The sequence below is a fragment of the Hemitrygon akajei genome, chromosome 21 (assembly GCF_048418815.1).
Source record: "Hemitrygon akajei chromosome 21, sHemAka1.3, whole genome shotgun sequence".
NCBI lineage: Eukaryota > Metazoa > Chordata > Chondrichthyes > Myliobatiformes > Dasyatidae > Hemitrygon > Hemitrygon akajei.
Window position 1 is genome coordinate 59,311,725 of NC_133144.1, and position 26,992 is coordinate 59,338,716.

Below are 26,992 nucleotides of genomic sequence, written 5' to 3' on the forward strand. Positions count from 1 at the left end.
TTAACATATTCTGTTGAAACGACACATATTCATGAATAAAATTACCCATTTCTCTCATTAATTGGACTCCCACACACTGCTGAACTCAAACTCCTCCAACACAGTATCTGCTGAGAGGATATAAAACTAATGACTCTAGAAACGATACTAATTATTTTTGGGAATGGTTATTTGCATAGACTTGGGTAAAGATGATCAGATTGTTTTTAAAACCAGATTGTTCAGTGTTCTGTCCACCTATTGTATGTAAGAATGCAAAAACAGTAGGTGGCTTGTCTTCCACTACTCAAGCCACCAGCTGGTGCCTTAGTTCTCGTTTTGCAGATACTAGCAGCTCTTATTGCAAGTGGCCATATGAGTGTTCAGAGAGTATTCTCTGACTACACTGTCTGAGAACCATCACAATCATTATGAAACCTGTCCTCATCCTAGGACTGCCATTCAGACGTTTTCTAAGTGAAGACCACTCAACAGTGATCAGAAGCAGGAGGCCCAGTTGCTATTATTCTTTACCTCAGGAAAGGGGTGGTCAAATGTAACTGAAATCAACTACTTCACATCTACCTCTTCTTAATGGCTCAGCTTCACTTAACACAGTTAAGTCTAGACTAAATGGAAAATCAAGATCCTAAATTAATTCATGCTATTGTTTTGTTCATTGCCTCAGTTATGTTCATAACACAAACAGAAGAAGCTGGAAGACAAGTTCCTATTATGATAATCAAATCTCTGAGAAATTCGGAACCCCGCTGACATACCTCTGCAACAACTGGCAGACATTGTTTTGGTAATCATACAGCAGATAGCAAATGATCCCTTTACTTTTTGTTAGTCTTCTGTTTCCACCTGGTCTGTTATCATAACCAGTTATTTCCTTAAGATTCATCGAGAGCCATGAAGCACAGCAGCTGGGATTGCTCTTCTAGTTTCCTTCACCTGTTCTTCAATCCTTCCCTTAAAGTTTTTTGCTACTCCAAAATAAATTATTTACCCATCTATCTTTGTCCAAGGTCTTTGAGACCTTAAAATTTTCTTCCCTCTTTAATGTAGGCAGTGTGATGTATTTCTAGCATTATTTGTTTTATTACAACACACAATCTCATACCTAATTTACCAATGCTGCCCTCCAAATAAGGAGCTAGCAACCTCTATTCATAACAGCTTAATTGCTGTTTAAATAAGCCTCATCTATTTAAATAAGCACTTACTTTGCTTTGAAGGGAGAGTCTGGAATCTGAGCTTTGGTTTCCAGTGAGCTTTCATACTCTTTACCCCTGCATATAGGGAACAGAAGAAAGCCATTCAAACATTAGCAGAAAAACCTTAAACAGATTTTAAATGTTTAACATGCATTGTTTATCATTTCTATGCAGAATAAACTATTTTGCTTTGTCACATGTTCTTTTTCTTATGGGGGTTTCCTCAAACCCTTCTGCAAAATATAGGTTGCAACAGTCTATTCAGAGTAACCCAACCTAACCCCTTGCTATATCTTTGATACCTTCATTCATCTGTGCTCAGTGTTACTCACCCAAACCAGTGTTCTACGATGTGTTAGTTACATTTTTATTTAACTTCAATTTTATTCAATTTAAAAATGGTCTTTACTGCATTCAGAAAAACTGCTTGCTCTAGCCAGCATTCTCAGCAAACTCCAGTGATTTTTTTAACTTTATTTTCAATTGCTTTGATATTGGCTGGCACAGTGGTACAATGGTTAATAATGATACACACACCTTCAGTGACCAGGGTTTATTTCTAGGCTTGGGTGCATTTCATTTGGAGTTTGTTTATTCTTTACATTGCTCTGTGGTTTCCCCTGCTTGCTTTAGTTTCTTTCAACGTCCCAAAGATATGCTGACAGTTGTAAGTGAGTGGCAGAAGGATGGGTTGCAGGGAAATAATAGGGCATATTAATGGAACATATGGGAATTCAGAGAGTTGCTATAGATTTGATTGGCCAAACAGCCTTCTTCTAATATTGTCAGGAAATATGAGAAATTTACATTTACATTTAAGTACATATGGATGGCGAGTTCACATAAACAGGGATATAATCAAGATAAAATAGCCAAAAGTTATGTGAGCACCACTTGTAGGCAGTGAAGGTAGCATTTAGAGCTCTTAGTTCACCACAGATGCATGTTGCTTTAGTCCTAACTAAACCAATGATCAACAATTCTTCAATTATATTCAGCTCAAGGAAACTAGCAACCATAACTTGCAGGAGTCCAGTGATGAATTATAGCAAACTAATGGGAAAAACTGTTGATAAGGTAACAATAATCTCAAGAGATTCTGCAGATGCTGGAAATCTTGAGCAAGACACATAAACTGCTGGAGGAACTCAGCAAATGAGGCAGCATCTATGGAGGGGAATAAAAGTCAACATTTTTGAGTTAAGAGCCTTCATCAGGACTGCAAAGGAAGGGATAAGAAGCCAGAATAAGAAATCAGGGAAAGCAAAGGAATTCAAGCCGGCCACACATCTTTTGCTACTAGCAAAGGAATTTAAACTGTGCTCATAAGGTTGCCATCCTCTACCTCGCTGGCATGGTAAGTATATTTCACAATTGTACACAATCTCATTTCATTTCTGGTTTCTGATGTGGACAGTATTGACAGCGTGGAGTTTGTGATGACCTGTCTGCACATTTTAGAACTGTTTTTATTGAAGAAAATAGTCAGATTGCACATGTTGTCACTCAGCAAAAAAATTGCACAGCACAAGATCTTTTGTGCACTCTGGTCATTACAAATTAGAGGGAACATTGCAGCTGGCAGGTGATAGGTGAGACCAGGTGAGGGGGAAGGTGAGAAGGTGGGTGAGAGGGGAATGAAGTAAAAACCTGGGAGGTGATAGGTGGAACAGGCAATGTTGAAAAGGAGGACATTGGAATATGGGAGAAAGAGAAGGGGGGGCACTGGGAGAGGCGATGGGTAGCTGAGGAGAATGCTAACAACCGCAACAAATAACACAACAAATTCTGTGTATCCTCCATAACTACTATACAGTGTACTAAAGCTGGTAGTGACTTGTGTTACACATTCAATACTGCAAGAATACCAAGGTGCCAAATACAAGAGGACATAATTTTAAGGTGATTGGACGAAGGTATAGGGTGGATGTCAGAGGTAAGTTGTTTGTTTGTTTTTACACTGAGTGCTGAGTGAGTGGAAAGCCCTGCCAGGGGTGGTGGTGGAGGTAGATGCGTTAGCAGCATTTAAGAATATCTTAGATAGGAACATGGATGATAGACAAATGGAGAGTTATGTAGGAGGGAAGGGTCAGATTGATCTTACAGTAGGTTAAAAGATCGGTAGAACATCATGGACGAAATTACTGTGCTGTAATGTCCTATGTTCTACATCTAATTTGACAGGCTGGTCTCTTTTCTGCAATATCCAGTTGTTCCATATACATAGGTGCTTATCAACCCACAAGCTTCCTAACTGAACCGTAACTCATGCAAGATTTTACAGTAGGCAATACTCTTAGAGTTTTAGGTATAAATGAAGCAACAAGGACATCTCCCAGACAAGAACATTATCGAAAACAAAATTTACCTCACAGGAAAAGTTGCTTTGCAGATGTGAAAACTTAAACCTATCACATCAGCTTATATCCATCACTGAAAAGACTACAAAATGATAAAGGTTAAACAACACCATTTTTTGCCCTAAGAATTGGAGAAGGAGTGATTGATGGAAGAGGACTTCTTCCATAGTTTGAACATCCATTAAAAAAAATACCCAAGAATGGCACCGCAGGATTTGCAATGGAGACAAAAGAGACCACAGATGCTGGTATCTGGAGCAACATACAATCTGTTAGAATAACTCTGAGCTGAGCAGCATTGATGGGAGAAAATAAATTGTTGGTTTTGGGTCAAAACCTGGCATTAGGACCTGGTGCAGCTGGTAAAGCAGGGCTTCAATCCAAAACGTTGACAGTTACTTTCCTCCCATTGATGCTGCTCGACCTGCTGAGCTCCTCTAGCAGATTGAGTGTTACTCTAGATTTGCAAACCTATTTGGTACATTTCCATTATAGAGATATGTCTAGGAGATTGGTATTTTCCTGTCACTAGTGGAAGATGTTTGTATTGTAATTTTTTAGTCCCTCTTTCATCTATATTTTGTCATATTTAAATTATTCAGCTTCTCACTGCAGATACCAAGTATAATTATTGCTTTGTGATTTGCCTTGCATGTTATGAGAACACATCCATAAAACATGACAAGCTCAGTTAGAAACTAATCATTTCCTGAATTAGTTTCTGACTAATAACAGATATAATTCAGCTTCAAATAACAGCCTGCTGGCAATCCCAATCAAAAACGAGGTCATAAATTCATATGGCGGGGCTGATTTACATTCCTTCACATCCCCCCACCTCCACTTTTGAAGTTGGTGATTCTCATTCAGGCAAAGCTTCTTTGGTACTGGCCAGCACACTTCACCACATTGTCAGTCTTCATGCCAGAACCTGGACCAAGGTTAATTCTGAAAAGCCAATTCTATCTGACATCTGTGTGCACTCCAGGCAAAAGTTAAAAACATAATCAGAAACTATGGCTGTTTATTTTCTCCTTAGTTTCAAGTTACTGAGAACAAAGGGCCAAGGGCCAACAGACTTTTTTTTCCTTTATGTACAGTATATCTAGGCCAAATCCTTACCATTCAGGTAATAGCTTTAGTGTTAATCTATGGATAGAATTGTAGATAATAATTCAAAAATTAGTGGGAGAGCATTAAAAGAACATACAAAAAAAAAAGACAAAGAACTCTACCACAGACAGTCCCAAGCCCAGCTGCAAAGGGAGGATTAGCAATGGGGCTAGCAAGCCCATCCTGTGAAAACCTAGAGCCACAGACATGCCAATTGAAGTGCCATTCCTGGGAGAGGTAGGATCTTCAAAGATGGGCTATACTTGGAGACCACTTGAAAGACTCGCCCAGGACAGAGGACTCTGGTAAGCTGTTGTCAGCAGCCTATGCCCCAGTAGAAGTAATGACAAAAAGAGGATGTGGGTTGTGATGAGAAAGATGATCTGAGCTGGTTTTTAAAGAAAAGTTCTGTTAAACTAGGTAACAATTTTTCACATTGGCATTTCAAAAACAATCTTGAATAATCTCAGCTAATCAATGTGGTAGTGACTCCTATATATCTTTCTATGAATAACTGGCTTAGGCAAGCAAGTGCTAGATGCTATTGCTTATAAATCCACATATTTATGTTTCACTTAATTTTTACTCTTACGATGAAGGAAGATGAAGAACTTTTCAAATACATTTACCATTTGTAAGAGAACACTTCATTTAGCTGTGCAAATATGGTTTTATATTATATATCAGTATTGTTGTACTGCATTGTTGACCTCTCTTCTTGACCATTTTGGTGACAATCCTACCTAAAGGAAGTGCATTTATAAACAAAGTTCACATTATGTGACAGAGCTCTTGGAAAATGTTTACAAGCCACTTGTGCAAGCTTCTTGATCAGAAATTATTTAAGAACTCCAAATACACATCAGATCTAAAATAAAGAACTGTCAAAGCTGTTTTGCAAATAAGCAGTATATCATTCTTCTAAACAATCATCTGAATGCTGAAAATATATTTATTTACTCACAAACATACAAAATAATCTTAGCAGCTACTACAAGACATTGGCAAAGCAATGCTGGAATCTTTACAAGATGTAGCCACTGCTGCTTAAAAAAATACTAATGCCTCCATCCGTCTTGTTTACACTGGCAACCGCCACAGCTTCCAGAGATAAGAGGTACCGCTGCTGCATTTGGCTCCACCATGTCCAGATCAACAGGTGAGAGCTGTCACCCAATCATCAACCTTCATAAGGCCTTGTGCTGGAAATGTCCAACAGTACTACAAAGTAATTTGGTACCAAGTCACTCACATCAGCAATGCTTGTACTGCACAACTATCTCGACAAAAGGGAGACCGACAGGAAAGATAAGAGAGGATTTTGACTCCCTGATTACAAACAGTAATTAGTAATGAAACTCAATGTTCTTGAAATATATACTTACACAAAATGCTTGTGAAGAAGCATGTATTACAGAATATGATTTTAACCAGTAAAAAAATTGGAAAATCCCCATATGAAATAAAATACTTCATAAACCCAGCGGGAAGATTAACATGAAAAAATGCTGGAGGATTGAATAACCAGCAGACAGTAATTTTCTCCCCATTGTTTTGGCATTGGAATAATATGTTGCTACTAGCAGGAGACAAACAGTATGTTGCCAGAACAAGGCACTATACACAACTCCAAATGAGATAGAGGATTAGTGTGTATCACATTTCTGCACTGTGCCAAATTACAACTGCTTCCATTTATATATCGCCTTTAGAGTCAAAAGATACTGCAAGGGTGTTGATGGAAGCATAATTAAAGAGAAATTATTTACCAAACTGGCATTGTTTTACACCACTGTGATGAACTAAGCACATGTACGAACAAGCTGAATGAATGAATGAATAGCAAATTGACCCCATACAAGAACAGCACAAATTAAAATTTCTCATTCTTGATTTAATATTTGTCCAGCCAAACAGTGTATATGAAATCTATACTTCTCCAAATGTGATCCCTGGTTTGTTCTCATTTGTAACTGCTCTTCGATGTGTAGTCATATCATTAATCGTCAATATCCTTAGGTTTGTCTTTCCCTCCTTTCATTTTCCATTCTCCTTTATCTTACTTGCACTTCTTTGTCTTGATTGATGTTCATCTACCCCAAAACTGTCCCTTAGCATTAATTTTTTATTTGAAAATACTTCTGTGAAATGCCTTGAGATATTTTATAAATAAGTAAATGAGTCATTGTTAGCGGTCATCAGTCAAGATATCTTGACTTTATTCTAGTTTTACCTCCATATTCTATGTTAAAATAAACATCAGTAATCCTAAATAGAGTTCAAATGTCTACACCCAAACAAGTCATGTTCAATGTAAGCGATACAATATCATGTTGCCAAATATTCGGAGTGGATACATAAAGCCAAAGATAAGATAGGCCTTACCCCATCCATTTCTGTGCTGTGATTTCATGAACAGCAGCACACATTTAGCTGATGTCACCAAGGATACCGAAGAGTCCACAGGATAAATAAAAAGCATCTCAAAATCATGACATGGATAGCACTTTTCAATAGCTAATTTAATCACATGTTGACCTATAGGATGATATTGGAAATTGAAAACATTTACAAAAAAAGTCTTCAACATATTCAAGGTATATCCATGATTACAAAACAGCTTTTTGTGGAAAAGAAACCACAGCTTTGTCCATCATATATTACTAGTCCACAAAATATTTAAAGGCCTGATGTAACCAACTACTCCAGATGGTTTATGTAACACAGGGCAATGGGAGATGGTTTCATTACAACTTACTCCATGGAATATTTGTTATTGCCAAACTGCAATATCATAAACAACTTGGGAGTTCAGAAACTCAAGTTTTAAAAGTTGGTGTCTCACTCATAACAAAAAGAAAACACAAATATCACTAAAAACCAGGATTAATCTACTTCTCATCTTTATGAGAGAAATTTTGAGCAGCATCAGGAGGAGGATTTTGGCCCGAAACTATGACTGTTTGTTCATTTCCATGGATGCTGCCTGACCGGCTGAGTTCCTACAGCATTTTGTGTATGTTGCTCTGGATTTACAGCAATTTCTAGTGTTTATTAAGAATCAGTAAGCTGGGTCAATATAAAAGGGTTGAATTAACAGTGGAAGAGATGATAACGTACTGGTTCTAGGCACATTATGCACCTGTACATAATCCAGTTTTATTGAACTATTGGGGTTTTCAATTGTCCTACTGCACTTGCCTCATGCCATTATGCCTGCTATTAGACTAAACCACACACTGTACACAAATATAGTAGAAGCATTAACAGTGTTTCAAAAAATTAATGAGTTTTTAGGAGTGTTTCAGTTTTTTGAGGATTGGGTTATGTCTATTCCACTGCAGAGTGAAGAACCAACATACAGATCACTGATGGGTTTATTAGAATCAATATACACCACTTTTCAAAGTTTTAACAATATAGGAAAGCAATAACTGAAATCCTTATAGCTCCAAAATTCATATGATGATTGACATATTGTTCTTGCACCCTATCTATTTGGATTCAAAAAGAAATTGTCAAATATGAAAAGCCAGAATACCAAGCACTCACTAAAACCAACTCATGCTGAGGGAAATATACAAGTCTTTTTTATTAGTTAACAAATAAGATAAAGACACGTTTGGATTCCTTCCTACAAGATTGGGAGAAGACACTGCAGGCAAAGTTATTCCATATGCATACATCTTGGATTGAAAACAAGATACTGCTGTAGAAAGCAGATGTTCTGCAAGTCAAGGGTACTAAAAGTGGAGATTCATGAGAAGGGAGGAAATTGTAATATTAATGTTAAATCTCTCCAAGAGTTGCAGAATTGACTACCAGTAAAAACAGCAAATTGTTTTAAAATGGGACTGGATGAATATCTGTTTAAGCTTGAGACTTAAGGATATGATGATGGACAGCAATGATCAAACACCCTTTTCAACATGACTGTTAGTTCACTGCCAACCTTTGGAAATTTAAAACTTTAAAAAAAATATATATACAGTTCGATTAATTTCTGTAGAATATTCCAAGAATTTGGCCACTTCACTTTTGGAGTTGGAAATAAATTCTGATTGTTAAACATTTTCTTATGTGTGGTTATTGCTTCTAAAAAGGATTGAAAAGGGGTTGGGTGGAACTTAAAGAACTGGTTATTTTGACCTATTTCATTTCCACAATTTCCTCTGCTATAACTTGCATACATACATTCAAGATTGTTTATAGTCATTCTTCTGTATACAAATGTAAAGGAGAACAAAATGAAAGTTACTCTGGATCTGATGCAGCATAAAAAAATACAATAAGCATAAAACACAATAAATACAAATACAAAAATATTCTAGAAAACAAAATGTAGAAGTAACTGTTGAGTGTGGGTACATGTACACAAGATTAGCTTACATACATAGATTGATTGTATGTACATTAAGTAACACTAGGTGCAGTATCTGTACATAAGGTGATTCAGACAGGAAATGATAAAGTGACAAAGTGACTTGGGGAAAAAGGAACTCTATATTTGGTGACTGGCTTCCTGGAGATTTTACAAACTTCAAGCTAAAAACATGTGCACTTCTTTCACATGTTACAGAGAAACATAAAATTCAAGGTCTAACACAATCACTGGGGAGTTAATCTAATAAGGGTTACAGGGAAATGGGCATGCCATGCAGCCAACAAACTCAGTAGGACAAAAGGTCTTCTCCTATGTTATAAGAACATATGAGAATATAATATCTGAACAGATAGGCTTGTTTGACTTCAGAGTAGTGAGTATCAAATAGTCAAGCAGCTGACTCTAAGATGAGATTTTTAAAGTAGATTAAGGATCTTATGATATCATTAACTATAAGCATGGAATATCTGATGAATATCTTCCAGAAATTATCACTGAAATCGTCAATAAAACTGAAAATATTGAGAAATTTAGATACTTAGTTAAGAAGGGTTCATAGATTCAATATGCAAAGATCAGAATAAAAGGCACTGCAATCATCATTACTGAACAGTTTTGTTAACACCCCAAAATTGTTAACATCCATTGTATAAATCTATCCATATTGGTACTTACATAAGGATGCAGTGGATCCCTGTGAACCAACTAGCAAATGGCAAAACAACACACACAAAATGCTGAAGGAACTCAGGAAGCATCAATGGAGAAAACTCCCGCTGAAGGGTCTTGGCCCAAAGCATCAACTGTACTTTTCTCCATAGATACTACGTGGCCTGCTGAGTTCCTCCAGCATTTTCAGTGTGTTGCTTGGATTTCCAGCATCTGCAGATTTTCTCTTGTTAGCAAATGGTATTTTTTTTTTTTAGAGAAATAGTACATAAAGAAAATTGAAAACATTTGGGGAAAGGATGGAAAAAGAAAAAATCTCAAATATCAGGAGTCGGTAGATTAATTTTGAGAAAGTAAATTCTACTTGATCTGCACAACTTCTATTGTCTTCTTGATCATCAAGCCCTCTATAATTAGGTTAACTCAGTGGTACATCTTTGAGGTTTGCAAATGGCCATTAGCCAGAAAAATTAGCTGGACCGCATCTTGTACAGTTTCTGACAGGTTTAAAAGATACAGAGTCATGCATTACTACACCCAGACTGTAATATTTAAAGTTAAAGCCATTATAAACAAAAGCCTCACACTCCCTAAATGAATACTCATGATAACACAAAACATGTAGGCTCCCCATATTCAACCCTTTCACCTACAAAAAAAAGACTGAATGCACTTCTCCAAGCCATGATACAAATCAATCATACATTTTCTATCCAGTGGACTTTTTCCCCTTTTTTGGGTTAATGATAGTTTGTCTTGGGTTAGTTTTTGCAATCTGCAAAGAACAGTTATTGGACCAGGAATAGCAATGCCATCAGATCATCTACATATACACTATCAATTCCTCTGCTCATAATCCCATTACTTCATCTACTTGGAAACTGCATGTGGAACATGGCAGTGGGAGGTTGAGAAAGTGTTTGATGAAAGCACTGCTAGTACTGGCAGCACAGGGTTCCTGTTAAGAAATACCAATATTTCTCTACTACCTTGTTCTGCAGTCCATTACTTAACAGGAAAGAAAAAAGGTCATGTTTGGAGCAGAGCTTTATTAATAGTACAACAGGTCATAGTCATTTTAAAGCAGAAATAATAATGTAGGAGTCCTAAAAGGATAATGTCTGGCAAAGTCCCAATGTTGCTTATTGCAGCTAAATGTTATAAAATACTGAAAAATAAGTTTTACTACATCTAGATTTGTAGATAAATTCACTTCAGTCATGTGGTCATCAACATGAATTTCAACTTCTTTTTAAGTTTACTGGGAGAAAAGGCAAGAGAATGCAACAGGGGGATTGAGGGAGGAGAGACATGAAGAGAGGAGTCTGTAGATGTAGCAATTGTGCAACTAAAGGCCAAATTATTAAGGCTGGCGACACTAGACTGTAGATGCTGGAATACGAACAGGCAAACAATCTAACCCGCAAGTCAAGCAGCATCTGTGGGAGGAAAGCATTTTACCAAAATGTCAAATTGATTTGAAACCATACATGAGCAATGAATTATTAAAGATTGCTATCAAGAACAACATAAAAGGTGGTCATTCTGTATCCTACAATTGAGATTCTTGCAGGCTTACCCTGCAACTTCCTAATCTTTGATAACCACCTTTTTTGGTGGGGGAGCAACATTTCTTCCTTTTTCACAAAAACATCAAAACAGATTTTTAATTGTATCTATGGAGGAAAGAATACAAGACTGTACCTGTAGAAATGCAGGATTCTCTTGGAAGTGTAAAGGAATACCACACATCACACTTTATACTCAGTAACAGACATGGAAGCACCATTTCATGTAAGCTTATTTATATAAAGCTCATGCATTTTTGGCTGATATCAAAAGATGATTATGCTGATGGCAGTGTAGCCATCATAAAAATCAAGATTTCTCAGCTTTATAAAATGTGAAGTAAATTCACTACATATTAAGTAATGTGATATTATAGTAGAGGGGTAACAAGCTATCATGTTTTCCCTCACAGGTTATGCTGTAATCTGAACCCCATGACAGAATCATTACCTTGTAATTTTCTGAAAGGTATCCTCTATGTATCAGTCACACTTTACAGTATTGATTAGGGAAAAAACAGGGGGTGCAAACAGCATGGCAGTGAAAAACGTGATAGTATGTCACAAAGCTAATGACCAGTGTCAGCTTTAACAGCTCTTTTTAATAAGGTGACAGAGGATCACGGCCTTCTAGTGACCCGGGGAGACCACGACCCTGTCAAACAACAGACACATGGAATCACCAAGTACATCTTCTTAATTTCCTTAATACAAAATAAAGACAAATGCGAACCTGAAGTCTGAGCCACAAATTCATGTTTAAGATTCAAGTGTTTAATATGAATTTGTTCTTTTAGGATTTATAGAAGAATGTAATCTGGTGTTTGAGGGCACAGAGATAATAACAGAAAAGAGGAAAACTTAATATTAAGGCACATTCACAATGACAAATGGTGATCCCTGTCAACAACTTTGCAAAGTGGCAAGATTACAGCAGCTTGAAGCTTATTCTATTAATAATGTTAATTCTTGGCATCAACACCATAGCAAGATAATTTCTGCAGGATTGCTCCCTCTGTGATTCCCTTGCTCATTCATCCCTCCCTACTAATCTCCCTCTTGGCACTTATGCCTACCAGTGGAAACAAAGTCCATTCACTTCCTTGCTCACCACCATTCTGGGCTCCAAACAGGCCTTGCAGCAGAGGCAACACTTCACATGCAAATCTGTTGGGTTCGTCTACTGTATCTGCTGTTCTCAATGCGGCCTCCTTTACATCGATGAGAGCAGACATAGATTGGGGGACTGCTCTGTCAAGCATCTTTGCTCCATCTGTGGTTCCCAGTGGCCAACCATTTTAATTCCAATCCCATTCCAACATGTTGGTTCATGGTCTCCTCTTCTGCCACAATAAGGGCATTCTCAAGTTGGAGGAGCAACACCTCATGCTTGGTCTGGGTAGTTTCCAACCTGATGACATGAACATTGATTTTCCAACTTCCAGTAATGGGGGCCCTACTCCCCTCTTCTTTACTTCAAATCCCCACTTTGCCCCCTTTATTTCATCTCTTCTCCTCAACTGTCTATTAACTCCCCCTGGTGCCCCTCCTCCTTCCCTTTCTCCCATGGGCCACTCTCCTCTCAAATTCCTTCTTCTCCAGCCCTTTACCTTTTCCACTATCCCCTCATAGCTTCTTACTTATCTCTCTCTCCCATCCACCTGGCTTCACCCATCTCCTTCTAGCTTGTAGTGCTTCCCATCCCACACATTCTTATTCTGGCCTCTTACCCCTTCCTTTCCATTCCTGATGAGGAGTCTCGGCCCAAAACATCAGCTGTTTATTCATTTCCAAAGATGCTGCCTGACCTGCTGAGTTCTTCCAGCATTTTGAATGTGTTGCTGTGGATTTCCAGCATCTGCAGACTCTCTTGTGTTAATAATTTTAAGATCCTTTTTGTTATTTGTTGCTTCTAATAAACTGATCTCTGGAGAAAATACTGCAAAGGTATAAGACCACAGATACTCAGGATCCCAAGAGAAGCAAGGGAGGAGTTTACTGGAGCTCTGATACAGATTTTTGCCAGAGAAATAGAAAACAACGCATTCAAAAAGACATGTATGATATCACTGGTAGAGAAATTATTGGAAAAGTCTGATGAATAGGATTTATGTTCACACAGAAAGGCAAAGACTTTTTGGAGGGAGTCAGCATGACCATGTCTCACAAATCTGAGTTTCTAGCAACTAAGACTATTGACGAAGGCAGCACAGTAGTTATCATTTACATGGACTTCAAAAAGTTTTTTGACAAAGTTCCCATGGTAGCTTACTTCAGAAATGTATGGCACAAAGGATCTGAGCTGTATCAACAAATTGTATCCAAAATTGCTTGGTGATTGAGACAGAGGGTAGTGATAGATGGAAGCATTTTTTGAGTTGGAGGTCTGTAATAAGTGGTGCCACATGAACCTGTGCTCACTTGGATGAGACGTAGGTGGTCTTGTTAGTAAAGATTTAAGATAAAGATTAGCTTTATTTGTCAAATGTACATGAAAACATACAGTGAAATGCATCATTGGTGTCAATGACCAACAAAGTCCGAGGATGTGCTGGGGCAGTCCCAAAGTGTCACCATGCTTCTGATACCAACATAGTATGCCCACAACTTACTAACCCCAACCTGTATATGTCTTTCAAATTTGAGAGGAAACCAGAACTCCTGGAGGAAACCCACACAATCATGGGGAGAATGTACAAACTCCTTACAGACAGTGGCAAGAATTGAACCCTAATTGCTGGTGTTCTAAAGCATTGTGTTAACTGCTGCGCTACAATGTCCCTGCCGCCTCTCCCCCACCACCGTTAGTCTACAGATGACAAAACATTAGTGAAACAGATCACCTAATGATTGTCATTGTGCAGCTGGGCAAAGCAGTAGCAGATGGAATTTAATCCAGACAAGTATGAAGTAATGCATTTGGAAGACAGGCTCTAGTAGGACACAGACAGTAAATGGTAGGGACCTTGGGATGCAGCTCCACAGTTCCCCGAAGGTACTTGGTATACAAACCTTTATAGGATGAGACTTTGAGTATGGGTTGGGATGACATGTTGAAGCTGTATAAAACATTGGTCAGACTGCACTTTGGCTACTTGTGTGCAGCTGTAGTTGCTACTTTACAAGATTAATCTCATTAACATGTAATTAAGAATAGACAGAGCACAGAAGAGATTTACCAGATGTTGTTTGGAATGGAGTTCAGCAGAGATGAGGCTAACTTTATTCTCACTGACACACAACAATTTGAGGAGTGAGTTTACGCAGATTTATAAATGTATGAAAGGCACAAAATAAGGTTAATGTTCAGAATCTTTTTCCACAGGACAGAGGAGTCTATAACCAGAGTGCAAAGTTGAGGGTGAGAGGAGAGAAATTGAAAGTAGAGTCTTTATATAAAAGAAATTGAAAGTAGATACCCCTGAGCATGGCACACAGAGTCATTCAAATATTTGGGCATCATTATGCCAAAAGATTTGGCAAAATTATCAGAATGTAATTATTAGCCTTTATATAAAAAAATTAAGGAAGATGTGGCAAGATGGAACCTGATTCCTTTTTTCAGTCTCAGTTCAAGGATTGAGTCTATTAAAATGAATATACTGCCCAGACTATTATATCTCTTTCAGACCCTACCAATAGAGATTAATCAAAATCAATTCAATGAATGGAACAAGATGTTATCAAGGTATATTTGGCAGGGTAAAAGGCCCAGAGTTCGTCTCAAAACTTTGCAATTAGCAAAGGAAAAGGGGGGTTGGGGCCTACCTTCTCTTAGAGATTATTATTTTGCAGCACAGTTGAGAATTGTGATATGTTGGTGCAACCCATCATATGACGCTCAATGGAAAAACATTGAGGAGCGGGTACTTCCCAACCCCATACAAGCAATTTTGACTGATAACAACCTGCAAAGGTACATAAATACTATTGATAACCCATGGGTGAAATTGACTCTTAAAATATGGAAAACTATTATAAAAGAATATAATCTAGAAGGAGATATTGCAATTCTTAAATGGTGTGCATATGACTTGGATTTTACACCAAATAAATTGGACGCTAGATTTAAGGACTGGACAGCTAAAGGAATAACAGTTCTTTGCAACATAATGAAAGAAGGAACACTGTTCAGTTTTGAAATGGTTAAAGAGAAACACTTATTAGAAAAACAAGATTGTTATCAGTATTTACAGATGCGACAATATGTTAATAAGACACTTAAAAATGTAACCAAGGCAAATACATGCTTGACAGAGCTCTTTAGAAAAGCATATAATTCAGATAATGGTAGTAGAATCATTTCAAGCATGTATAAGGGGTTGTCAAATCTTAAAACACATTGGACTTCATACATGGAAATGTTTGTTTGATGATGAACTTCAATATAAAAAAATAAATTACAAAAAAAGATTTTCACACAGACAGTGGTGGTTATCTGCAGTGAGGCGGACTGTACAGTTAAAAGGCATTTGGACAAATATTGGGATTGGAAGGGAAATCAGGAATAAGGGCATAGCAAGCCACTGAGATCAGCATAGACAGGTATCGCAGTTTGCATGGTCAAGAGCACCTGTTTCTGCACCGCACGATTCTATGAAAAGTTGCCTTCTGTTCAGAGCTTTTGAAGAAGTTTCATCCAGAATAGTAACCATAGACTTCTTGCTACTTTTCTCAACTTCAGTACTGAATTTTCTAAGCAGTTGCCCAACAAGCTTGTTACAGCCACCACTTTTATGCTTGCATTCATTTCTAACACTATTCCAATTGTACTGCAGTATTAGACCAGGCCACTCATTTAGTTATTCAGATGCATATCATCAGCTATCCGATGTTACTGTACCTTATTTCTCACACATCTACAAAGTTATTGCTTCTCCCAACTTCCAAAACACTTCTTCCCCCCAATCTTCTTTCACCTTTCTTCACTTCTCCTTATACTTGAGGTATAATTTTCAATGAGCTCATTCTTTTTAGAGTCACATAATCATAGCATGAAGTTACATTTTTGTTTGGTTTTTATTTGTGAATATCAAGTACTGTACGCACAAGGGTTTGTTAACCTATGTGAGTGAAAATGAAGTCAGTATAGTATGCCTCTCAAAGTGTAGTGAAGCAAATGAGCAATTAATGGATTTTTTAAAAAAAGTGTTGGTTGAAGAAAGTGTTGGCAAGGCAAGGGGTCATCAAATAGTGCCACAGGATATTATGTATTCACCAGTATTAGTAAATAGCATCTAAATATTTTAACTTGACAGCTCCTCCAAATTTAGACTGATAGTTTAGAGCAGTGCTGAGGAACGCTTCCCTGTAGGAGGTCCTGTCAAGATGAAATATTTTGCTGCTCTTTACCAGTTCAGGTGAATCATAACATCCTATTTCACTATCAAAGTTCTCTTAGTGTTCTGCCAACATTTCAATGCTACAGAAAAAAACTGCTCATTCACTTCACTGCTGGGAATTACCTTACTTGTAAAGTAATTCATTATAGGCAAAATAATTTTAAAAGTTTTCCAAGGATGGGAAGTGTACATTTTATTAGAATTCAAAGTGATTTGGCTAGAAGCCTCATCAAGCACAAACCAGATGAGAGTCTACTATTGTTTAAAAAAAAAACAAATGGATCTTCTCATGAATAACTTCATCTTAACCTAAACATTTCACAATCAAAACTCTCAGTTTTCCTTTACACAAGCAATCACTTACATAAAGGTGAATAGAATGATTTCTTCAGTGCCTAGACTCATCTTATATTTGGACTTCAGATCACCAGTTCCAATAATTTATTTTTTAAAATAAATTACAATCACACTTGTATTCATTTTTGTCACTTACTTCACCTTTCTTTTCCAGGCTTAGCAATTTGTACTCAGCGACATCATTCAAACCAGTTCTGGTGGTGGAGATAGAGCTACATTTTTGCCATCCAAAAATAGAATTGTATCATAGTATAAGAGAAAGTTCTACTAAATTGCAGGTTTGTAATAAATTTGGAAAAAGTGCAATCAGTTTGAGATTCTCTCCCTCTCAACATTTTAATTGGATAAATAGGCAGGTTAGAGATCTTAGAAAAACTCAACATGGTGTTTGCATTATTCAGTCAACATTAATAGGCCAACATTCTTACTTTTCTCTTCACATTGGACATTATAAATCAATAAACAGTGAGAAGTGACAAAACACCCAAACAAGTCCCCCCCCAACCCCTAATTCTACACCCTTATGTTTCCTTTTCCTTTTGTTCTGTTCACAGGCTCAATTGGTGGCTCATCATTTTACATCTGAGAATCCGATATTGCAGGCACAGATGCTGACAGTTTTATAAAGACAGGGGTTAAACTTGGTGCAATTGCTGGGCAATATATTATTCTTCAAACAGCTCTGGCTAAATGGTTTCTGGTTATAAATATTAGCGGTCAGTGAGATCACAAAGCTGTCAAGCAGACATGATAATATTCAATTCATCATGGCCCGTCCCTTCATTTACCCTGTCTACAATGCGACAGATTATCCACTAAGGTGTTTGGCCATCTCAACTAAAGCAGAACAGTACCTGGTACTGATCATAGGCTCTTTGAAATACTAAATCTTAGACTCCCTTTCAAAAAACACACAAGCACATTTCGCACCTATATTTTAACAATCCCATGCACTGCTTCATAAGCAGCTGAAGGGATAAGAATACACTCAGCATTCTAACACTTAGGCAAAGCTCACCGTGTGCTTGTAATGATGGCCAAGCTTAGTTTGTAGTTTTTTTTTCAGGAAATTTATTAAGATAGGATTTTCTTAAATATTACTTAACATATCACACAAGTTAACATTTGATTGCAGTTAAGTACTATAGTACAATTACAGGAGTCGAGTATCTTGTGCACTGTCTAAACCAGTGTAGAGTAGTGTAATTAAAAGCCTGAAATAATTAATTAACAGGAGGAAACTATGTATCTGACAGTCTCCAGTGCATCTGAAACTACGTCACCATTGCAGACGCAAGTTTAGTCTTCTGGAAAGTCAATCTGCAGAAAGCATTGGGTCTGGGTAATGTCTCTCACCATGTCCTTAGATTCTGTGTGGATCAGCTGGCGGGGGTATTTGCAGCCATTTTAAACTTCTCCCTGCTTCAGGCTTTGGTTCCCTCCTGCTTTAAGAAGAACACTATCATCCTGTTACCCAAGAAAAACACGATGAAGTGCCTTAATGACTACTTTCCAGTGGCTTTAACATTTTACCATCATGAAATGCTTTGAGAGGCTGGTCATGATGTGCATCAACTCCAGCTTTCCAGACAATCTTGACTCACTGCAATTCACTAAAACAGGTCTATAGCAGACACCATCTTCATGACCATATACGCATCTCTAGAGAATCTGTACAGGCTATTGTTTATTGAATATAGTATGCCTTCAGTACCATTATCCCAAGCAAACATCACCATAATCTAGAACTTGTACAACTGGATCCTTGATTTTCTGACCAACAGACTACAATCTGTAAGAATAACCAAAAATATCTCTGCTACGATAATTCTGAACAGTGGTGCTCCACAAAGTTGTGTCCACAGCCTCCTATTCTACTCCCTGCACATTCATGACTGTATGGCCAGATTCTACTCTAACTCAGTCCACAAGTTTGCAGATGATACCACTGTAGTGGGCTGCATCTCAAATACCAATGAGTCAGAGTGTAGGAAGGAGATAGAGAGCTTAGTGACATGGCGTTATGACAACAACCTTTGCCTCAATGTCAACAAAACAGAAGAGCTGCTCACTGACTTCAGAAAGGGAGAAGATGCACATGATCCTTTCTATATCAATGGTGTTGAGGTTGAAAGCTTCAAGCTCCTAGGTGTGACCACGTCCACGTAGATGTCATGGCCAAGAAAGTTCACCAACACCTCTACTTACTCAGGAGGCTGAAAAAATTACCTTGTCGACTCTTACCAATTTTTGTTGATGCACCACAGAAAGCATTCTGATTGGATGGCAAATGCTCTGTGTGAAACTGCAGAATTGTTAACACAGCTCAGCCCATCACAGGGACTAGCTTTCCTTCTATGGACTCTCACTCTATTTCTCGCTGCCTCAGTAAATGGCCCACACTTTACATACCAAGTAAGGTGTGGGCATGCTAAATTAGCTCTGGAAGCATGGCGACAATTGCATGCTGCCTCTAGCACATCCTTGTATTGGTTGTTGATGCAAATGATGCACCTTAATCTATGTTTTTATGTGCATGTGACAAATAAAGCTAATCTTTAAATAAATCTCTCCCTCGCATATGCTAAATTTGCACATAGTGGTTGGAGTGAATTTCCAATATGCAAGTGTGCTGTTGCCAGAAGCAAGCAAGGACAGATTTCTTTCCAAATCTGTTTTAAATTTTGACTAAAACTGAAGGACACAATGAACTTGCAATAACTATCTGTTTAAAAGTAAGGATGAGGAAAATGCTTTACAGCCACAATCACGGCACTCAAGCAACATTTATTTTGATGTAGCCTAAAGGGAGCATTTGGAAATAAAAATAAATGGAAAGGAAAACATGCAATTCATAAAATTCACACAAGGAGTTTGCAAGCATCTCTTCATCAGGCAATCAGACTATGCCAGCTGAAAGCAATGCATCACAGGCTTTTCTTCTCCAAACAGCTGATGTATTCAAAGTATTTCTTCACAGTGAATGCATTTCATTCACTCAATCATTTACAAAAGGTGCCAGTTAATGAAAGGACCCAAGTTCAGCTGTAAAGACAAACCTAATCTCATAAGAAAAATCTATAGTGTGCTTTTTTTCATTTTCTGGGCAATGAGATAGTTCCTACAGGACTGAAGGTCAAGGCACGACCCTCTAAATCTTCCATTGGTCTCCCAGTTTTAGGAGCATTGGGTCAAAGTGACCTACATTTTTCATAAACTAATGTAAACACCAAAAAGCACATAAAGCAACCCATCACTGAGCCACATCTGATCTCCGGCTGCCACTCTGTGCTAATTTTAGCTGTGGTATTCATTTTAATAGCAACAATCATTCAGGTATTGCAAGTTATTTTATGTTTATTTTATATGATCTTTTTATTATATACCAATATAAAAGGACTCCACAATACATTTTATTAAAAGAAAATTATCGTATCACTCAGTGAATAAATAGATTAAATTAGGAAGATGATGTAACTTTACAGATGGAAAATATGACAGAGCATTGACAGGGAATGATTGGAATAATTTTTTGGTGTATTAAGAGAATCAAAGGACATTAGGATTGTGCAAGAAAGACGCACTGAGGTAAAAGATCAGTCATAATTCTTTGAATAGAGGAGCAGGCACAGAGGCCAAAAAGCTACTGTCATTTCAATATAACACACACAAAATGTTGGAGGAACTCAGCAAGTCAGGCAGCATCTATGGAAAAAGAATAAACAATTGAAGTTCAGGCTGAGATGGCCCAAAATGTTGATTGCTTGCCCTTTTCCCAAAGATGCCACCTGGCTTACTGAGTTCCTTCAGCAATTTTGTGTGTTGCTTGGATTTCCAGCATCTGCAGATTTTCTCATGTTTGTCATTTCAATATATGCTTTTACAATAATGCTTGGTTAAAATGGGACAATGAAATCTGGATAAGCAACAAATTAATTAAAGGAATGCTTTGGACTAAATACACAGGTATTTGCTACATAAAGTATATACAGCAAATTTCTCCTGAAATCAATAACTGATGTTAATATGCATTTTAAGGGAGCAGATAAAGTCCTAATATTTTACCCATATGTCCGGTCTTAAAAAGTGAGCTTAGATATAGTCATGATGAGAAGTCATTTGAACACAGTCAAGTCCAATTCTATTTTCACCTGACAACAGGAACTCAAATACCCTAGAAAGGGTCACCAAATGAAACATACCATTTAATACAAAAATTGATGGCAATGTTGTATGGAGTATTTAGACTCTTCCTTCTATAGCCAAGATACCCAGAGGTACGTGTCCCTTGAGCAGGATCAATCGACAGACCAATATTTCAGATTCTAGTATGCATGCATCACAATAAGCAGTGGTTACTGGAGTAATAAACTTTTAGGAAAAATGCTTTCATTAATATATGTAAAATATCAAGCCTCCTTAGCAGGAAGCTTCTTGTTTGGTTTTGAGGAGCTTGGAAGTACTACTTCAATTTTGAGTTTCAGATCAAAGTCCCAGACATTTTGTTGTTCTTTTTCTCTTTTTGATCAACAAGCTCTCAACAGCTGCTTAATGTTCAGTAAATTAAAATATGCTGTACATACCATTGCAAGCAAATCCCATTTAATGCACAGGATAGATATACAGCACAGTAACAGTGCCTTTAGGCCCAACAAACCCACAATGCCCAATTACACTCATGTGACTATTTAATGTATTAATCCACATGTTATTGTAATGAGGAAGGAAACCAGAGTCTCACCAGAAACTCACGCGGTCACAGGGAGAATGTACAAACTCCTTACAGAAAGCAGTGGAATTGAACAAGAGTTGCTGGCACTATAATAGCATTTCGCTAACCTTTTGCATCCATTATGCCAAGAAATTCCAGCAGTGGATTGCAAAGAGGTATAAAATGTTCTCAAATGTGGCTCTTGTGGCTATTATGGAATTAAAGATGAACAAATTAAAAGGACAGAAATACTTCTGGACTACAATATTGATTTTTAAAATTTTGACCATTTAGGGAATTAGGATGGCCCTGGCATTCTGATATTTATTGTCAATTCCAGAACTGAGATGACAGTGAAAAGGCAACCATGTTGTTAGAAAGGAAATTATAGGCCATTTAGGCTAACCTCAGTGGTTGGGCAAGTGTTGAAGTCTATTATTAAGGATGAGGTTTTGAGGTACTTGGAGACTAATGATAAAATAAGTCAAAGTCAGCATGGTTTCTGTAAAGGGAAACCTTGCCTGACAAATCTGTTAGAGTTCTTCAAGGAAGGAACAAGCAGGGTGGACAAAGGAGATGCAATGGATGTTATTTACTTGGATTTTCAGAAGGCATTTGATAAGCTATTTAACAAGATAAAATCTTAAGGTGTTGCAGGAAAGATACTGGCATGAATAGAGGAGGCAGTGAGTGGAAATAAAGGGGGCCTCTTCAGGTTGGCTGACAGTGACTAGTGATGTTCCTGAGGGGTCAGTATTGGGACTGCTACTTTTCACATTGTTTGTCAATGATTTGGATAATGGAATTGATGGCTTTGTGACAAAGTTTGCAGATGATACAAAGATAGGTGGAGGGGTAGGAAGTGCTGAGGAAGCAATGGGATTGCAACAGGATTTAGACAAATTTGAAGAATGGGCAAAAAAGTGGAAGATGGAATACAGTGTTGGGAAATGTACAATACAGTAATGTATTTTGGTAAAAGGAACAATAGTGCAAACTATTATCTAAATGGGAAGAAGGTTCAAACATCAGAGGTGCAGAGGGACCTAGGAGTCGTCGTGCAAGACTCCCAGAGGGGTTACAGGTTGAGTCTGTGGTAAAGGAGGTAAAAGCAATGTTGGCATTTATTTCAAGGGGAATAGAATATAAAAGCAAGGAGATAACTCTGAGCAACACACACAAAATACTGGAGGAACTCAGTAGGCCAGGCAGCATCTATGGAAAAGAGTACAGTCAATGTTTTGGGCTGAGACCCTTCCAGCATCTGCAGATTTTCTCTTGTTGTAATGAGATAATGTTAAGGCATTATAAGACACTAGACAGGCTGCACTTAGTATTGTCAATAGTTTTGGGTTCCATATCTCAGAAAGAATATGTTGTCATTGGAGAGTCCAGAGGAAGTTCACAAGATTAATTTCAGGAATGAAGGAGTTAACATATGAGAAGTGTTTGGCAGCTTTAGGCCTGCACTCACTGGAATTTGAGAGAATGCAGAGGGAGTCACATTGAAACCTACCGAATGTTGAAAGGACTAGATAAAGGTGGATGTGGAGAGGGCGTTTCCTATAGCGGGGGTATCCAGAACTAGTGAGTACAGCCTCAAAATTGAGGGGTAACCTTTTAGAATGGAGGTAAAGAGGTTTTTATTTTAGCCAGAGGATGGTGAATCTGTGGAATACTTTACAACAGGCTACGGTGGAGGCCAAGTACGTGGGTATATTTAAGGCAGAAGTTGATAGCTTCCTGAATGCTCATGATATCAAAGGGCATGGCGAGAAGGCAGGTGTATGGATTGAGTAGGATCCAGGATCAGCCATGGTGGAATGGCAGAGCAGACTCGATGAGCTGTATGGCTTAATTTTGCTCTTATGTCTTATGGACCAACCCACTGGCCAAACCAGAAAGATTGCAAATCCCTTGTCCTGATGATAATACTGAACCTGATGGAATTTTAATGTAAATTTCTGGATCTAATTCTAAGTCAGTGGGCTACACAGCAAGGCTAACGCTTGATTTGCAAGATAATAAGTGAACTCTGAAAATTTCACAATAAAAACCTTTCTTGCATGTGGTGCTTAAAATTTCCATTCAATAAATTATTCGAACTTTAGTGAAGAATGTAGGTAATCCAGCAGACATCCATAAAAAAAAACTTAAAAACAATTAATCTGATTTTGTTTGTGCATGCTTAAATTAGAATGTTTGCCAGGACATCAAGACAAATCCCTAACTTTCTATGATCATTATCCTGGATCTGTTATGTTTGCCTGAACAGAAGATGGAGGCACAAACTAATCCAAAGGATGCTATCTTGAAAAGTGCATTGCTTGTTCAATCATGTGTTAACATTTTAGCCTTGAATCCATGCTCAACCCTATACCCAGAACTTTCAGACACAGACGCAACAATTTTACAAAATCTGGATAAAATCTGATCATGTACTTGAAAATTTAACTTGAATCTCTGTAAATGCCTGCAATGAATTGGTGAGGAGTGGAACACTTTCCATTTTAGACTCTTAGATCAAGCTTCAAGTATTCCCAGGTTTGGGTAAGCACTCAAAGATGCAAATAAAACTCCTACTTCCTCACCCCAACAAGAACTTCTAAACACAGAAAAAGGACTTTGTACTGCAACCTATATTTGCAGACTTGCAACCTGTCGTCTCTGAATTTGCCAATATGGTGCTAGTCTATACCAGGCAAAGCCCTCCCACAAATGAGCACATTTCCAAAGGGGCACTGCTGCAAGAAAGCAGCATCTATCATCAAGAATCCCCCACTAGGAGGTATGGGAGCCTTAAGACACATACCAACAGGTTCAGAAACAGTTACGACCCCTCAACCATCAGGGTCCTGAACCGGTGTGGATAACTTCACTCACCTCAATTCTGAACTGATTCCACAACCTACAGACTCACTTTCAAGGACTCTGCAACTCATGTTCTCAGTATTTTTTTTTATTTGCACAATTTCTTTTCTTTTGCACAGTGGTCAATCTTTGTTTATGTATAGGTTTCATAAATTCTATTGAATTTCTTTATTTTTCTGTAAATACCCACAAGAAAATGAATCTGAAGGTAGTACATGGTGACATATATGCACCTTGACAATAAATTTGTTTCAACTTTAACTTGACTTTTAGTCTCCTTGATTGAGCTTCAAGTCTTCCCAGGATTGGGTAAACACGCTTCGAGATGCAAATAAAACTCCCACTTTTTCAGTCCAGCAAGAACTTTCAAACACAAACAAGGACTTTGTATTGTAACCTCTATTTCCAGACCAGCATTTTATGGCCACTGAATTTGCCAATGAGATGCTAATGTCTTTGTCACTGGCTTTGAAATATTAGTTACAACTTTTTTTAAAGATCCAGTGCAACTACAACTGCGAAGTAAACTGAGATCAACGTATATCATTTAGAGCATTAGGTAATCTTAATTCACAACTTAGATTTTTTTTGCTGCTTATTTTTACCACTTGTTGCACTGTAACAACATTCATTGCTAAATTATTGTTTTGCTTGAAATTAATTTTTTTTTAACAATTACTGCAAAAGTAGCTTACTAACTCAATTTTATATCCATTAATGTCAAAGAAGAGTATTCCAAAGTCTCCTATGTATTTACAAAGATCTGGAACAACAGCAAAGTAAGGGAGAAAATAAAATCAATGTTTAAACAATGCCCTTCACCCTCTACCTGCTGGATCAATTATGAAGGAAGCAGATGCCTGTGGCTGGGAGGAGGCCAGCTGCCTACATATTCTATCAACTGAGGTGAACTTGACAGAGACAAGAAAACAAAACTAAAAAAGAATGCCAAAATACAATACAAATCAAAACATCTTAATTTCACATATCAAACGAGAGTGAAGCTCAGAAAGCCAAGCTTTATTCGCCAATGCTTAAACACAAGGGACTAATAGCAATATAGAATTCTGAATGAATCTACACGAAAAGAGACTGTCAGGGTTTAAGTATGGTGCATGTCACTATTCACTCTGAAATCCATTTACTGCTTCATGTTGAGGATCTGTTTCTATCAGTCCAGGGTAACATAATACAAAGTCATTTGCTTCTGTAATGTCTCAAACCAAAATAACCTCAACAGGTGACAGTCTATCTATAAGGCAAGCAGGATGGCAACAACTAATCATAAGACAACATTCTGTGCACCACTCTGATTCACAAATATCACTTTCCTAGCCTATGACAAACTACAGGACTGACAACTCACTTTACATTGCAGGGCATTCCTAACTTTTTACCTTGTTGTGACAGGCAAGAAAATTAATTAAACTTCAGACCTGGGATGTGACACTCCTGCATAGTGCCTTCTATTTGTTGATTACTATTGATTTTCTTTGATACTTCATTTAAAAATCAATAGCTAGAAAGAAAAATAGGCATGGTTTACACATATTTAAACATACAAAGGCACCCTGGAAGAAGCTGTAGTTTCAGCCAGGCGCTGGCAGCCAATTATGAGAAAAGCTCTTAACAGGTGAAAGCAAGGGCTCTAGATCGATTTTCAGTTTTCTTTTCCAATCACAGAAAGTGGCTATAAATTAGGCTAATCAGTATATATTTTTTAAGATAACCCAGGAAACAAATAACTTCAGACTTCTTAAAACAAGAAGAGGCAATTTGTTTTTTCTCTAGAAGAACGATAACAGTATCATATTGACATTACCTCGAGTTCATGCGAGCGCGAAGTTTCTTCGCCTTCTTTCTGATTTTTTGTTTCTCTTCGGCATCCTTCGATACCTCTGGATGCACACAGGTCTCAGTTACAACATCTGTAATGTACTTCTTGCAGGATAGATGTTCCTGATGGAAAAAGATATAAATACATTAATTGCCAAGAAAAAAAAACTTCCTTCTTTTCTGCAATTCAAAGTCCCATCCTGTGCAGCACATCTGGATAGTTAGTCATGACTCCAGTCAGTTATTAAGACCTCTGAAAGCACCATGATGGCCCAATGTGTGAAGGCATCTGGTGGATCTGATCCACAATTTTTTTTAAAAATAAAAGAGGTACTAGGTAAAAGTTTTCATGTATGCAGAATTTGCTGGGCTTAATTACAATCAATGCTTAAAACGGTTTTTAATACCTCAAAAAGAGCTCCACTATATTGTCACTAAGCAATTATCACTGCAAGAAAGCTAGATGTAACTAAGGTGGGGGATCAGATGGTGTACAATAGGATGTGCCAAACCAATGGAGCTATGTCACAACAACAACAACCAGTACCTTTTGAAATTTAAAATATTTTCTAAATGCCAACA

At 37.6% G+C, this 26,992-nt stretch overlaps 1 protein-coding gene across 5 annotated transcripts in view; it reads right to left on the minus strand.

The window, feature by feature from the left end:
* Positions 1-26,992, minus strand: part of scaper (S-phase cyclin A-associated protein in the ER) — a 327,794-nt gene that overhangs the window by 177,169 nt on the left and 123,633 nt on the right. For all 5 annotated transcript variants that reach the window (XM_073025528.1, XM_073025526.1, XM_073025530.1 and 2 more), the window contains exons 20-21: positions 26,397-26,533; positions 1,209-1,274 (exon numbers count right to left, since the gene is read on the minus strand). In XM_073025528.1, coding sequence (XP_072881629.1) covers positions 1,209-1,274; positions 26,397-26,533 — 203 coding nt within the window. The remainder of the gene's footprint in view (positions 1-1,208; positions 1,275-26,396; positions 26,534-26,992) is intronic.